Consider the following 16,455-nt stretch of genomic DNA (forward strand, 5'->3'; position numbering starts at 1 on the left):
TTTATTCCTTTTATCTGCTCACTCCTTACTCCACACCCATGAACACCCCCCCTTTCCCTCTACTAACCCTAGAGTTCTTGCAGGGCCAGCTCCAGTATTATGTATCTAGTGCTTTTTGAGACTTCTCTAACTCAGAGAGGTCATTTTCCTTTCTGAAATTCTAGAAAATTTATTATAAATGTCATTTCCTTGTACTGCTCAAAAGATAGAGTGTTAAGTGTTTCATATATCTTTTAACATACTTTTGTGATTTAAAAAGGAGGCATCAATATTTTTATATTAAACTCAAGACTGCATGAGTTGCAGGTGGTAAAATACATATTTAGGGTCAGGAGGGTGTTTTGGTGCCCATGAAATTACTTCAGGGGGGAACTATCTTTTCTTCCTGTGTTTGTGCTCAACTCTGTCCATAACCATGGCAGCATAGGAATTCAGCCCTGAGCAACACCAATTGTGAAAGGGGCTAATATTAAAATATAAGGTTCCTCAATGCTCATCATGTTTCTCCTTTTTATATGCTATGACCTAGAAATATAAATTACTTTGGACTGATCATTATTGTGTAAAGGTCAAGACTATTTGTTTAAAATTTACTGGATTGCAAAGCAATGGAAAAATACCTTATCGCCCTCAGAAAATGCTTTTCTTTTATTTCTTTTTTTTTCTTTGCTTCTATGTATCAAAATCATAGCATTTTTCAAATGGGAACAGTGTTATCTATAGATGACCTCTTCAAAGCTGCATTTTCAACTTGAATTGATGTACAATAGAGCTGTCTTGTTTAAAATATAAGTGATCGTTTACTCTGGAATATGTGTATACTATACTTCGGAGGACCTACAGGAAATTAATACATTTTCAGATTTCAGTTAAACTTATAGAAATACAAATGCTGGTGTCTTTATCCTTCCCATTCCTGACTTTTTGAGTCTTATCCCTATTCACTTTATTGGTTTTATTTTTTCTACTCCATCCTCCAAGGATAAGGTAACTAATTATATTTATTATGTGTTAGTTTATATATAGAAAAAAGTTAGCATATATTTACATGGTATAATATATACTAAAGTAATTTTTAAGTCAGGACTTTAGATAGTTTATAATATCATTCACATATTATCTCAATCAGTCTTTATCACAACCCTATATTTTGACAGCAGATTTTGTAACTGAAGAAACTCTGGTCCCAGAGGTTAAGTAATCTGCTAAAAACAAATTTTTTTTTTTTTTAAAAATCATCATATGAAGATGCTACACACTCTAACATTATTGATTTTATTAATATTTTAGGAGTTCTAGCACATAAGCTCCAATGTTACTTTAGTGTAAGACATATAAAGGGTGAGAAAGCATTAGCACACATCATTTTTGTACCAAATACATTTATCCAATCTGATCACCTAGTTCATCTCCTTTGACTAGAATCCAAAGCCTTTCTTTAAGAGTGAACCTTTCCTGTGTGTACATTTGTGTACTATACACAATATAGTCATGATTTTAAAGACTGTAACATGACTAAAATGATGACTATTCAATTTGATAACTTTAAGTCTTATTTGAATGCATGATTCTGTACTTTGGTTTACAAACTCTTATGCTATTTTATGATTAACCACAACGGTCGGTTGGTTGGTTTTTAAAGCAAATTGAATATGCAACCTAGTTAGCCAGCTAGTGTGAATGTGTGTCATGAATATAAACATGTATCAATCATTTTCATTTTCCCTGTGATTTTTAGTGATATAGTGTCTAGGGACCAGGGCTAAGAATTATTGCTCTTGCAGTTCCTCATTCCGACTGGAGGAATGTTGAACTTTCATTATCCACTGACAGAATTTATTGCTCCTAGTGTTTGCAGATGAGCTCATAAAAGTAAAGCACAACTCTAACAAAAGAACATGTGATTATTTGGGGCTAAGGCAGCAGGAATATTTTGGTATACTGGTATATTTTGGTATGAAACATTCCTGTAACGTAACTGTTTTATTCTGCATTATCTGGACCCAAAGCATTGGTACTATAAGAGTGACCAACTGTATAATCAATTATTCCACTGGAATTTTTGGTATTTAATGCTGTAGACTTGAAAACTAGAGAAATAACTGTATTAAAATTGCAGATGAATAAGAAAAGGAAAAACTGACTTTGAGAAGAGAACCCAAGATCCTTTCTTTTGAATACCTTTCATAAGCTGGGCCCTTTTTGTTTTCTTCAAGATTCATCAGCTCTAAGCTAGATATGTAAAACGCTGCCATAATTGAGCCATTAAGTTTCTCCTGAGGACTTACAATAAAATATCTAAATTTATTCACCTGATACAAATTGAGTTTCTTCAAAGTTCCATTCCCAGGAAAGGCACTGGGATTTTGAATGCAAAGATGTTCATGAAAAAACAATAATCATGTTCAGGAAGACTGGCTGACTCATGTTTGATGGGAATGTCAGGGGACTTAGCCTTGAAGAGCTGATACTTTCAATGAGTTCTGAAGTAAGAATTGATGCTAACTAAGCAGGGCAAAGAGGATGGAGGTAGAGGTAGAGGGGAAGCAGGGCATAAGAACGTACTTTATGCTCATAGATCACTTTGTGGAGGAGCTTGATGGAGGGAGGAAAGGCATTGAGACTTAGCTCAAAAAAATATAGTGTTGCTTAAGGGCAGCGAGATGAAGGAGAGAGTGATGCCCAGTTAGGCTTAAAAGCTTGACAAAGAGCAGCCCAAGTACAACCTAGTTGGATGTATTATTTTTTTTTGCCTAATTGCCAAGGAAATTCATTGCAAGGGATTGAATGTTCATACTGCCCCACCCCCCCATTCATACCTTGAAACCATAATCCCAATGTGATGGTATTTAGAGGTGGGGCCTTTTGGAAGTAATTAGGCCATGAGGGTGGAGACCTCATAAATGGAATTAGTGCCCCTTATAAGAAGCGGCTGAGGAGCTAGCTTGCTCTCTTTCCACAATGTGAGGACACAGTAAAAAAAAAAAAGGGGGGGGGTGGTGGTTACATGTGAACTAGGAGGAGGCCATTTACCATGAACCTGAACATGCTGGCACCCTGATGTCAGGCATCCAGGACTGAGAAATGTGAGAAATAAGCTTTTGTTGTTTAAAACAACCTAGTTTATGGTAATTTTTTCTAGCAGCACAAAAAGATTAAGACAGTCATTGAAGAATCTTAATCAGAAAGAGAATATGTGTGTGTGTCTATGTGTGTGTATTTGTGTTGTGTGAATGTATGTGAAGATATGATCATATTTGAATTATCATAAGATCATTCTGAAGCTTTGATTTTAATACGGAGTGTGTAAAGGTCTGCCCCAAACTTTTAGAATTTCAGAGGGAAGGTGAGGGTGGGTGGGAAGAGATTAACCCAAAGACTTGTATGCATATATGCATAACCCATGGACATAGACAATAGTGTGGTGAAGGCCTGGGGTGGGGGTGGGGCTTGCTAGAAGGAGTCAATGGGGGAAAAAGGGGTCAATGGGGAATAAAAAAAAATTACATCCTAATAAATAAAAATCCAGGGGCCATCACTACCTAAATGACCAGACAGATGACTGAACACCAGGCTAGGGTCCCAGCCAGCGCGGTGGGAGTCAGCCCTGGGTCCCTGCCGACGTGTTGGATTCAGGGAGCTCTGGGCCCCAGGTTTGAAGGCTGGCCACACTCGCAATCATGGGAGACCCAGAGTTCCGCTGTACCCTAGCCATGGCCCAGAGCTCCCTTCCCCGCCATGCCCCGGTGGGAGGGAGCTCTGAGCCCTGGCTGGGGTGCTGTGTCGACAGAGAGCTCTGGGGCCCAGGGAACTGGAGCCATGCTGTGATTGGACTGGTATCTGGGTCCCTCCTTCCTGCCCACAGGCTCTGGGGAACCAGAGCCATGCTGCAATCTGGGAATCTTGGTCCCTACCCCTGGCCCACAGGCTCCGGGTACCGGAGCCATGCTGCGATGGGACTGGACCCTACCTGAGGGGTCCCGGATTGTGAGAGCATGCAGGCTGGGCTGAGAGACCCCCTCGAGTGCATGAATTTTTGTGCACCTGGCCTCTAGTATATATATAATACTTTGAACAATAAAGATTTTAAAAAAGGTAAACAGGTTTTTAAAAATATAGTAACAATTTCCTAACTTTGCCAAGAAAGAGACTTTTAGTGGATTAAAAACTTTGAGCAATACCTGAAGGAACAAAGAAAGGAGAAGTGGAAATAAAAGTAAATATATATATAATCACAGTGAATAGAAAACACAAAATAGGATAGCAGGAATGAGTCTATATATACCACTAAACAAAGAAAACGTGTATTAGACTAAAAAATGGATTAGACTAATCTATTAAGAAGAAGAAGAAATCTAATTAAGGTGGAAAATTCTCGTACATGTTACTTATATAGATAGCAATAGAACATTCAATAACCTGCACAGTGCCATAGAATAAACAAAAATTAACTATTTTTACAGCTATATGCAATAACATGGATAAATTTCACAAACATAATGGTGAATGTAAGGGCCCAGATGCAGAATAATATAGACTGAACTATTTCATTTGCATAAGTATTACAAAATGGTCAAAACTATACTAAATTCTTCAGGATGTTTGCTTCATTTTAACACTATTAAGAAAAGCAAAAGCAATCTGGGGTTGTAGAGAGTGCAGTTTTTGGTAGGTGACATGACAGGTGCTTCTGAGATGCTGACAATGTACACTGTTTTGGCTGTGTGCTAGTTATATGAGCTGTTACTGTGTGATAAATTAGTGAGCAGTGCTTCTCATTTTGTATACACTCTGTATGTCATATTTCATATCTAAAATGTTTCAGATAACCAAAAATGAGATATAATATTTCATTCATTTGGCAAAGAATTTTTTTAAATGTAAATATTTAGTGTTGGGAAAGCTATAAAAATTACATCATGTGCTATCATGGAATTTTATATGTCTCCTCAGAGGGTAATTTTGTAATTTTTATTAAAATGTAAAATTCATATGCCTTTTAACCTAGCAATTACACTTATCAGTGTGTGCCCTATAGAAACACATGCTTTAGCCTAAGGAGGATATTTATTGTAGTATTGTTTACATAAGAGAGAAACCAGCCAAAACCGGTTTGGCTCAGTGGATAGAGAGTCGGCCTGTGGACTGAAGAGTCCCAGGTTGGATTCCGGTCAAGGGCATGTACCTGGGTTGCGGGCATATCCCCAGTAGGAGATGTGCAGGAGGCAGCTGATCGATGTTTCTCTCTCATCGATGTTTCTAACTCTCTATCTCTCTCCCTTCCTCTCTGTAAAAAATCAATAAAATATATTAAAAAAAAGAGAGAGAGAGAGAGAGAAACCAGAAATAAATAAGTTGTCCATCCTTAGGAAATTTTTAAAATTAATTACCCATAGGTCATTCAATTAACCTAGAAATAACTATAATAAAATTGTATGTGAAAACAAATATGATATGTATAATATAGCATAAAATGGTATATATTAACTAACTAGATTGAGGTATCCCTTTATGGGAGGGAATTAGGGGACATCCGTAATACTGTCAACAATAAAAAAAATAATTTAAAAATGAGTGAATAGGAGTTTGGAAAATGCAAATAACCAGCATATACAACTCTTTAAAAGAATTAGAGTGAAGATAGGATAGAGATAAAAGCATAACTCAATGGAAATATAAAACTTGAAAAATTAATATAGTTGGGATAAGGCTAACATATATAACACATGCCAACATATTAAAAGTTTTAGGCTACATCACCAACTACATACTGATCGTTATAGCCCTGGCTTTTCTTACAATGGTCCACTATGGTCTCATATAGCCACTGGTGAGAATCTTTCAATTAGTTCATTTGGTTCTGATTAAGGAAGGTTTCACTCTTCCTAGATGCATGACCTATACAGAGGTGGACAAAAGTAGGTTTACAGTTGTGAGTATGCAAAACATATTTAAGAAAACTATTGTAAAAATCATAACCTGCATGTCTTTTTCCATAGGACCTTAGAAAAAGAAATATTGATTTTTTTAAAAAAATCTTTATTGTTGAAAGTATTACATACTTTCCCTTTTTCCCCATTGACCCCTTCTAGCCCGCCCTTAACCCCCACCCCTGGCCTTCACCATCCTATTGTCTGAGTCCATGGGTTATGCGTATATGCATACAAATTCTTCGACTGACTTTTTAAAATGCTACTATCTAGCTTCTGAATAAAAACAGAATGAGGTTTTTCTTTAATATATAAAATATTCAGATAGCCACGTAAGCACAAAGATGAATCTATTCAGGGAATGATTCTAACCCAAAATAACTTGGCAAATAATTTTGACCTTCATAGATAAAATACATGTCTGGAGAATTTAATTACTGTTATTATCACATGACTAATCAAATAAAATATTTATAACTGTCTTTTAGTAGAAAAATAGTTGCTCGCATTGGTTTGGTGCTTGATAGTTTTCAAATTGATTTTCCACATAGCTAATTTTAGCTTCCATCTATCTTTGTCCCAGTGAGAATGCACACCCTGGGACTGTCTTTAATCAAAGAAAGCAAATTGTAGAACATGGACATATGTATGACATGTTCATTTCATTATTTACATGAATCAAACTTACCTAAATGTCTCTCTCCATGTCTTCATTTCATGCTGAGTAAATGCATGCTGATATGGACAACTTTGATATGAAATGTCAAATAGCTGACCTCTTTATTCTCCAGAAATCATTTCAACATAGTAGTTAGAATTACACTAGTTAAATGAAAAGCATTAAGCAGAATCAGCCATGGCTAATAACAAAGATTCACTTTGAAGAGGCCATAAATTAGGAGGCAGTAGTTAAATGCTCCAACTTTGGGTCAAATAAATATAGATTTAGATTCTAGCTCAACAAATTTGTAAACATATGACACTGAGTAAATTAATCTAAATACCACTAAAAAATTGAAAATACCAAGATGTATGTTATAGTTCTACATGATTTCCTATGTGAAATATTTTATACTGTCCTTTTTAAAAAATCCAACACATGCATGAATTAGGGGAAGTAAATGTAAATTTTGTTAGCTCTTTTAAGATATGCTTAAAATAATTTTATCTCATATATTGCATTTATCAGCAATAATGGCCACGTTTTAGTACATACCAGTATGAATATTTTTCCCCTCATTCTAATTGCTATGCAAGATTGCTAATTAAGAGCCAATAGAGTACTTACAATGTCTTTAAAAATTAACTACTAAAAAGAGACAAAGTATAACTATCAGGTATTTGACCTCATACTAAGTGCCCACTTATAATCATTGAATAAGCATAGAAAATGTTGAGAAGTGCTTCTATTGTAGGCACACTATTGTCCTCAAGGGCACCTATATCTAGAATTGGTATATGTCTCTAGTTGTTTAGTTTGACCAAAGATAATTTTATTTTATTTATTATTTTTTAAATCCTCATGCAAGGATATATTTTTATTTATTTTAGAGAGAGAGGAAGGAAGAGAGGAACATCAATGTGAGAAACATCGATAAGTTGTCTCCAATACATGCCCTGATTGACGTGCAACCTAGGTATGTGCCCTGACCAGGAATCCAACCCACAACCTTTCAGTATATGGGATGATGCTCCAACCAACTGAGCCACATCAGCCAGGGCAACCACAGATAATTTTAATTAGCTAATGAATATAGTCAACATCACAGATAGTTAACTGAATGTTTCCATGGTTATGGTACTATCTGAAAACTCTGTTAAATGACTAACTATAAGAACATTGCTGTTTTTACAGATATGGCATTTTATTCTTTTCCTGTTGAGCTAGTTACAGTTCTTACCAATTGCTCAGGAAGATTATAAATCTTTCACATGCGTGTATTATGCAGTATTCATGGCTAGTAAGTGAAATGGGAGGTCTGAATCACTGAACAAGGAAAAGCATTCATGGCTGAATCAATTACAAGAGTATGTGCTCCTTGAAAATAGGCTTTGTAGGCACCGCTTGAAAATTGTTGGTCATATGAACTTCTGGGCACTGTGGGTACTGAATAAATGTATGGCCAAGTAAATTCATAAAGTGATCACCAATTACTGTACTGTTTGTCAAAGCAGTCTTGTGGGGGTTGTTTTTGTTTGTTTGTTTTCTTCTGCAAGAAAAGCAACCCAAAGAAACTATTGAATAAGTCCTTACGGCCAGTTTACTCTAATCAGATTGTGTGCTATACTTACATAATGACCTGAAGTCATCCTAATGCAACCAGAAAAAGAGACAATTGGACTCCAGATAAAGACATACAATCAGCTCTTAAGAATGATGAAATAAAATTAAGCAGGGAAGATCAATAAGAAACATATTTCTGCCTAATTTTATGTGCTATTTATTCCTGTGCCTTGTACAATGCCTGGATCATCGTAGCTTCCCAAAAAATTTGTTTATGAATTAATATTGAATGAAGAGGCTCAGCCAGGTTTGCTCAGTGGTTAAGCATCAGTCTATGAACCAAGAGGTTACCAGGTCAATTCCCCATCAGGGCACATGCCCTGGTTGCAGGCTGGATCCCCAGTAGGGGTCTTGCAGGAGACAGCCAATCAATGTTTCTATCTCTCTATCCCCTTCCCTTTCCCTCTCTCTAAAATCAATAAAAACATATTTTAAAAAAATATTAAATAGAGAGGAAGAAGCAGGAGATGAGAATAAAAATAGAAAGCAGAAGACATAATAATGTATGCATGCATAGTGCTTTTAATTTTTCAAGGAAAGTTTCTTTTGGTAACTATTTTAGGTTAAGAAATAGCCATTAATATAACAGGGAATTTCTACAAAAGAACACTAACTAGCACACATTTGATTAGTTGCTTTCTAGGACTCAAAAATTAACTGTAGAAAAATCTAAAAATGGTAAATGTTTTGCTAGAAATATTTGTTCACCCAATTTTTTTATTCAACAAATATTTATTCAGCACTACAATATGCCGGGCATTCTGAAAAGGTCTGGGGAAACACTAGTGAATAATATATTGGGGGTTCCTACTCTCGTGACTCTTTATTTAAACGTATAATTAACTAAATACTTATTTAATTACATAAAGATAAATGATATTAAGGAAATATTCAAGGTTCTGAGAGAATGCATGAAAGAGGTCTTATTTGGGGAAGCCAAAGGGGGCTTTCTTTTATTTATTTTTATTTTTCAATTACAATTTGCATTCAATATCATTCTGTATGAATTTCAGATGCGCAGCAAAGTGGTTAGAAAGTCATATACTTTACAAAGTGGCCCCATGATGCTTCAAGTACCCACCTGGCCCCGTACATAGCTATCACAATATTATTGACTATGTTCCCTATACTGTAATCTTCATCTCTGTGACTATTCTATGACTACCAATTCATACTGCTCAATACTGTCATGTTTTTCATGCAGTCCTCCTACACTCCCAACTGTTCGTCTGTTGTCTGTTTCTATTTGGTTTGTTTATTTTGTTTTAGATTCCACATATACATAAAATCATATGGTATTTGTCTTTCTCTGTCTGACTTATTTCACTTATAACACTACTCTCAAAGGGACTTTTTGAGGAAGTAATATTTAAGCTGAAATTTGATTGAAGTACACAAGTTAAACAGGCAAAATGGAGGGTGGAGAGGTAAAGAGCATTCAGAGTTACAATAGGTGCAAAAATGTCCTAAGGCAGAAAGGGGCTTGGCTAGTTTGTGAATCTAAAAGAAGACAGATGTAGTTGAAGCCTCCCCAAAGGGGTGGTGGCAAGTGTGAAAATGAAAGAAACAAGACCATGAGAATTTTCACTATATTTTTAGAATTTTATTCTGTTAACATTGGGAACTGTTTAGCAGTGCAAATTTGTGTGTATACAGATATTTCTGGACCCTGTGTAAAAACCAATTAGAAAAACCAGTCCAAACTGGAAATGGAGGTGGCTTAGAATAAGAAGGCAGAAGAAATTAGGGGAAGTTGGGACAGATTCAAGATATTTTTAGATGGTAGAAACAACAAAGTTTGATGAATGACGTAATATAGAAGTTGAAATAGCTATCAAGGACTTCTCTTGAGTTTCTGGCATGAGATCCTGGTAAATTAAGGGCTTTACTATGATAAAGAATCCTGAAGGAAGTAAAGTCTAGTAGGGATAACCAGTTATTATTTAAAGTCGGGGCATGTTCACTTTTGTCTGCCTTGGCTCTATCTAAATGTGAAAGTTAAGTAGGCTGCCAGCAATATTCATTTTTATCTCAGAGAAAAGTACAGAACTATCTCTATCTAAACCCTTAGCTGGTCCTATACACTCCTTAAAGATCTGGCAAATCTTTCCCTTCCTCTTGCCAACCTGCACATTGTGTCATTTATTTCATCCTTAGGACTTCTGGTTCCCAAAATTTTCCATCTTAGTTACATGTTGCATTGTCTTACTTGGGTGCCTATATTTTTTGTTCTTCTGAGAATATCTATTCTTACTTTTACTTCCTCTTCACTTGCCTAATTCCTATGCATCCTTCAAAACTCAGTGCAGAGGACATCTATCTCTTCTACATGTACTTCATGCCCCTTCAGGTCATGCAAGATGTGCCTTCATTGTCCTCCTTCGGCCTCTTGTGCTTTTTTTCCCATTGAACGCATCACATGGTCTTGTATACTTATTAATTTTCCAAACCAACCTGAAGTGTATTGAAATCACAGATTGTGTTTTTATCTTTATATATCTGGTGTGTAGCATGGGAACTAGCACATAGTAGGTGAATGTAAAGTTTTATAGGTTTGTGAAGGAAGGGGGCAACAATAACGGTTTGAGAAGAGTGAGAGATAAACACCAATTACACACATGATGTAATCAAAGTTATAATGCTCTGTAACTGAGAAGTAACACACATCCTTCATGGTTCAGAATTTTTCATCAAGTATTAGTGCTCATCAAGTATTACTCACAACATGCTATTTGAGATCATACCTTGTTTCCTTCTGTATTAATTTGCCAAGTGGAGTGACCTGGTTTTATATGCTTACTTCCTATGTTTGCATTCATTTTATTATCAGTGAACATGAACAGAAATAGTTCTCAACATAAGAAGGTATTAATAAATAATAATTTGAATTAAATATGCAGTCCACAAATTAGAACCTGGGGAAAGGGACACCATATTCTATAGCAGAAAATATCAACACCTTGAAATCTAATTCATATTAAATTAGAATTATATACAATAAGATTTCTAATTTCAAGCAAGTTACAATATGATTAAAAGGATAGAGCAAAACAAACTTCTCTCAGTCATTGTCTCAAAGAGTCCAAACTTCTCTGAAAATTCTTCCCAAAGAATCTTGAATTCTAGACTAGAGAGCCAGAATTTCTTAGCTTTTAAAACATATAGGAAGCTGTGATCCTAAATCACAGTAAATAAAGCTTAAGAGAGGGTCACTAAACTGTCTCTCAATTTGTTCAAAACTCCATAACAGTTTGCTTCTTTCTTATAGTAATAACTGACTTCAAAGAGATAAATATTTGTATATTTGTTTTAAGTCCTCTTCCTGCAATAAAAATGCCTCAAAGGCTAGTTTAGTTCTAGAGGATAAACAGATTCCTTTGTAAATACCAGGCATTTAAATATTGTTTGCTAATTGAATTGCATACAATGCTTACCTCCAATGATTTACTGTTAATTAAAAATGACATGTGTGTTTCTTAGTATGAAAGGTTGGACATCAGGCCTTTGGTAAATTTTTTTTTATTTCCATAATTATTTTACTATAGAAAAAGCAAAGTGTACTTAACACAATTTTTAATACTTAGAAATAGGATATTTTAAAGATTAAATTAAACCTTGAATTTACTCATATTTAATACCTTTAGCATGAACTGAATTTAATTTTTAAGTGACATTTCATCACATAGAATAATAGAATGAACACCTTTCAATATTCCCTTCGTAGGTATTTTCTGTGGATTTGCAGAAGCTAGACCCCTTGGTTACTGACTTTGAAAATGTTGCTCCTACTTAAGGGGAGCAATTACTTCTTTGGAAAGAATATTGGTACCAGATGATATGCCTAATTCTTCTCAAGGCTAAAGGGAAACTATATTTTTTGAATTTATGTAGGTTTGAAAGAAAAATAATTGTAAGCTGAATCTAGAGAGATAATAAAACCATACAAATCTTTCAAAGATTTCAGAGAAAAACTATTCAAAGTCTCACTCAGTAGGATGAAAAACAGATCTGAACAGGAATTGAAAAATAGTCATTTATTATATAAATCATGAAATAAGTATCCTTGATAGGTGTATTCTTCTCTAATTTGTATTATTTTCAAAATGTAGTAATAGGAAATTCCTCTTGAGGGGCCATTAAGTCAGCCATGCTGAGTTATAGTTATGTAGTTTGGGCAGGAGAAAAGTAAGTTATTTGGGACTTTCACATTCCTAAAACAGGATACCAATGGAAAATTCTTAACCTCTATTTCCATCAGAGATGCCAAGAAATGAAATGATGGGAAAATAGAATTTAAGGTAATCAAGTGCTCTGTCTCCATTTTCAAACTTCTTCTAAAGCTATTTTACTTAGAGCTATGTTAAGATATGACTTCAGCCCTTTGTGAGTATGGAATCTCAAGTGATGGTTGTGCCTCATGGATATCTAAAGGAATCATCATTATATTCTTCTTCTTTATTCCTCTTGAAAGAGATATTTATGTGTATTCACATATATTGCCCTATGAAAGCCATTGACATGAGAGTCTAGTGAGCAAAAGGTAGGTTTTTGAAATACCAGTGCATATAAAGCTTAAACAATGATGGAAAATGATGAACAGAGTGATTTGTGATTTCATAAATGATATACAGTTGAATTTTCCAACACAATAAAAGATTCAGAGCATTTGCCCAAAGATTTCTTGTCTTCTATAAATCATAATAGGTATGCAAAGTTATCAACATTCCAGAATTGAGATAATAAGAAAATGGATTTAGAGGATTATCAAACATGGGCTGTAGCTAATCGCTTCTAAAACTTTACAAAGTGATTATTTTTGCTTCAGAAACAAAAGTCAACTCTTTGAGGAAGTGCTTTCTGATGAACAGCATATTAATTGCTTGCACTTAAATTTTACCAATTCAGTTCAACTGATGAAGAGGTCTTGCTAAATCATGGGACATTTAAAAATGAGTACATTTCATTTATTTCAGCAGTAGTATTCAAGCAAATATCCTGGAAGATTTGCAGGAAGATATACAAGATAATTATTTACAGAATAGCATTTTACATACACAGTAAGACTTTGAATTAAAATTGCTAAATGAGGATCACACCCATTGTAAGGGTAGGAGATATTCAGACCAACTAAAGTAAAAGGGTGAAAGGGTGAGGAGTAGTCAAAGGAACTCACAATCTAAACCATGAGGGGTCCAGAAGCTATTTGTTTTTCTATGCCATGACATAATGTTTGGTATGTGTTCAATACCAATGCGCTTCTAGACAAAGAATTCTATGACAGATTGTGCTTGGAAATTTTCAACTGATTCTTTAAAGTGGCTCTTTGAATGATTAGTAAAGGAGTTTTCAGACATATTTTCTGCTTTGATTGAGGAAGAAAAGGTGTTCCCAATTGCGATGTTCCTGCACTTGATGTGATAAAAAGAAAATTGCATGGAAGAATGAAACATGACTGGATTTTTTGAATCTAACAATAATTTGACTCTTTGAGTCTCAGTTTCCTCATCTGCAAAATGAGGAGGGTAAACAAAATTACATCTATACCTCGAGTTCTTTCCAAATGCACCATTAGCGTGGTAAACTACTTGTGTACTACAAGATCTAGACACTGATAAAGTGAGAAAATGATCAAATAAAAAGCACACAACCATATAAGTTTTATTATCCAGAGCACAGTTTTTTAAATGCAGTAGATATCCATTAGTGGATTCTGAAATCAAAATAAAGTTAATGTATTCCAACCATCATTTATCAAAAAGAAATGGAATAGAATGGAAATGATGAGAATGCATGGCAAGAAGTAAAGACAGATATTGTTTCTTGAAGCTATAATTTTGGTGGCTTACATATTATATATTAATGTGTGTATGTGCTGAGTCATGGTATAAAATATATTTCTTATTCTCCACTGATATCAATAATATTTGTAAGCCATTTATTTAGAGTATCTTTATTTGAGCTAAAGGAGAAAAGAATGTTTTACTCACCAATAGTGGGATCATGGTAATCAGGGAACTGATGGCTAATAAACTGCATTGTCATTGCTGGAAAAAAAAATAAATTCAGTTTAATAAAAATTCACCAATTCTTCAATATGATAGTCACCATGGTACTCCCATCAATTTGTTAATAGGTTCTAGTGAGCAATTTATTTCTGAGGGTGACTAATTACACAACTTTACCACAAAAATGATGATAATAAGAGAAAGTTCTTTAAGAAAAAAGTGTATCTAGAGTGAAAAACAATGCCAGATAATTCTCTGGAATAAATATGTCCAAATTTGAAGTGTATTTCAACAAATCTTGCACTGAAGTAAAAATAAGGCTCTTTTTAAAAAATGTATTTTTAAATTGATTTCAGAGAGGAAGGAAGAGGGATAAAGAGTTAGAGACATCGACCTGCTGCCTCCTGCACACCCGCTACTGGGGATGTGCCCGCAACCAAGGTACATGCCCTTGACCGGAATTGAACCTGGGACCCTTCAGTCCACAGGCCGATGCTCTATCCACCGAGTCAAACCGATCAGGGCAGTTATAGATCTTTTTACTAAAGATCGTATACATTTTCTGGGACTTAGCTTCCGCATCTTTAAAACAAAAACGTCTCTGAAGTCTGTATTAGTTATTAAGTACTAGAGGTCTAGTGCACAAAATTCGTGCATGGGGGGGGGGTTTGTCCCCTCATCCCAGACTGCACCCTCTCCAATCTGGGACCCATAGGGGGATGTCCGACTGCTGGTTGAGGCCCAGGACAGACATCCCTCTCACAATCCGGGACCACTGGCTCCTAACTGCTCACCTGCCTGCCTGCCTCTCACTGCCCCCCCACCCCTTGCTGGCCTGATCACCCTCAACTGCCACTCTGCCAGCCTGGTCACCCCTCACTGCCCCCTCCTGCTTGCCTGGTCACCCCCAACTGCCCCCTCCTGCTGGCCTGGTCACCCCACACAGCCTGGTGCTCAGTCATTTGGTCGGCCCTCACTAACCCCCCTGCTGGCCTGGTCGCCCCACGCAGCCTGTTGGGTCATCCATTCAGTTATTTTGGTTGTGACAATCACTTAGGCTTTTATATATATATATATATATATATATATATATATTATATGAGTTATTATCTCTAGCTGTTCACAGTTGGAAGTGTTTAAGTCACTTTTTTTTTGCCTAATTCATGTTATTTAGAACATTTTATTAATTTTCATTACTTTTTTGGTATATCCTCTAAATTCTCCACATTCTTCTTAAATATATACATTTATGATACATTTTTAATGTTTTTTTTGTAAAGTTCCCTTGGGTAAAATTTCATTACTAGGAGATAAGGGCATTCTGAAGTAAAGAAACAAACTTGGAAATAAGTTAGTATATAATAGTTCTCTTCCTTTTAGAGAGAGAGAGAGAGAGAGAGAGAGAGAGAGAGAGAGAGAGAAGGACTCTCTCCTTAACCAAAGTTGAGTCAGGCTCCTCTAAACCTTCCTCTGAACAAGGTCTTGACTTTAGGTTCTGTGTTCATCTCTGCTTCACCCAGTTTAGCAAGAATCCTGCTGAGTCAGGTTAGAGTGAATTCCCCACCCTAGATATCCCATCACCAGAGGTAGCATTCCCCAATCTCCCTTTAGTGTCCTCTGTTTACCTGCCCCACCTTCAGGAAATATCCTACTAAGTCCAATTAACCAGAATTCCTCCTACACCTGTTATTTCCTCTTAGTAATTTTCCATCCACTGACCCCCATCCTGCCTCTTGGCTTTTAATTCCCAGTGGTCCCTGCTGCAGTTGGAACTGAGACCAGTTCTAAACTGAGTTCTCTTTCCCCCATTGCAATAGTTCCTATATAAGTATAATTTGAATGTTTTAATTACTGTCCAGCTGTGATTTACCTTAACAATGCTAGTAATGATCCACATCTCTGCACCAATGTCATACTACTCGATCAACATATTGAAATTCTTGATAGTCATGGACGCTACCAAGAAGGGTTAGAAAACATTGTGTATAATTATGGGCTAAGTTAATTACCATAAGCTTAGGAAAGCATTTGGAAGGCTGAAGAAGTTTGGAACACACTTAAGAAAAATAAATAAGCATTTTGCCGAAACCGGTTTGGCTCAGTGGATGGAGCGTCGGCCTGCGGACTGAAAGGTCCCGGGTTCGATTCCGGTCGGGGGCATGTGCCTGGGTTGCGGGCACGTCCCCGGTGGGGAGTGTGCGGGAGGCAGCTGGTCGATGTTTCTCTCTCATCGATG

General features: G+C 35.9%; 1 protein-coding gene across 1 annotated transcript in view; it reads right to left on the bottom strand.

Moving 5' to 3' along the window:
* Positions 1 to 16,455, bottom strand: part of RIT2 (Ras like without CAAX 2) — a 248,210-nt gene that overhangs the window by 172,306 nt on the left and 59,449 nt on the right. Inside the window, exon 2 of the mRNA XM_081097430.1 lies at positions 14,202 to 14,258. Within this exon, the coding sequence (XP_080953556.1) occupies positions 14,202 to 14,258 (57 nt within the window). The remainder of the gene's footprint in view (positions 1 to 14,201; positions 14,259 to 16,455) is intronic.

Source organism: Myotis nattereri (assembly GCF_964212035.1).
Source record: "Myotis nattereri genome assembly, chromosome: 8".
In the NCBI taxonomy this organism is placed as follows: domain Eukaryota; kingdom Metazoa; phylum Chordata; class Mammalia; order Chiroptera; family Vespertilionidae; genus Myotis; species Myotis nattereri.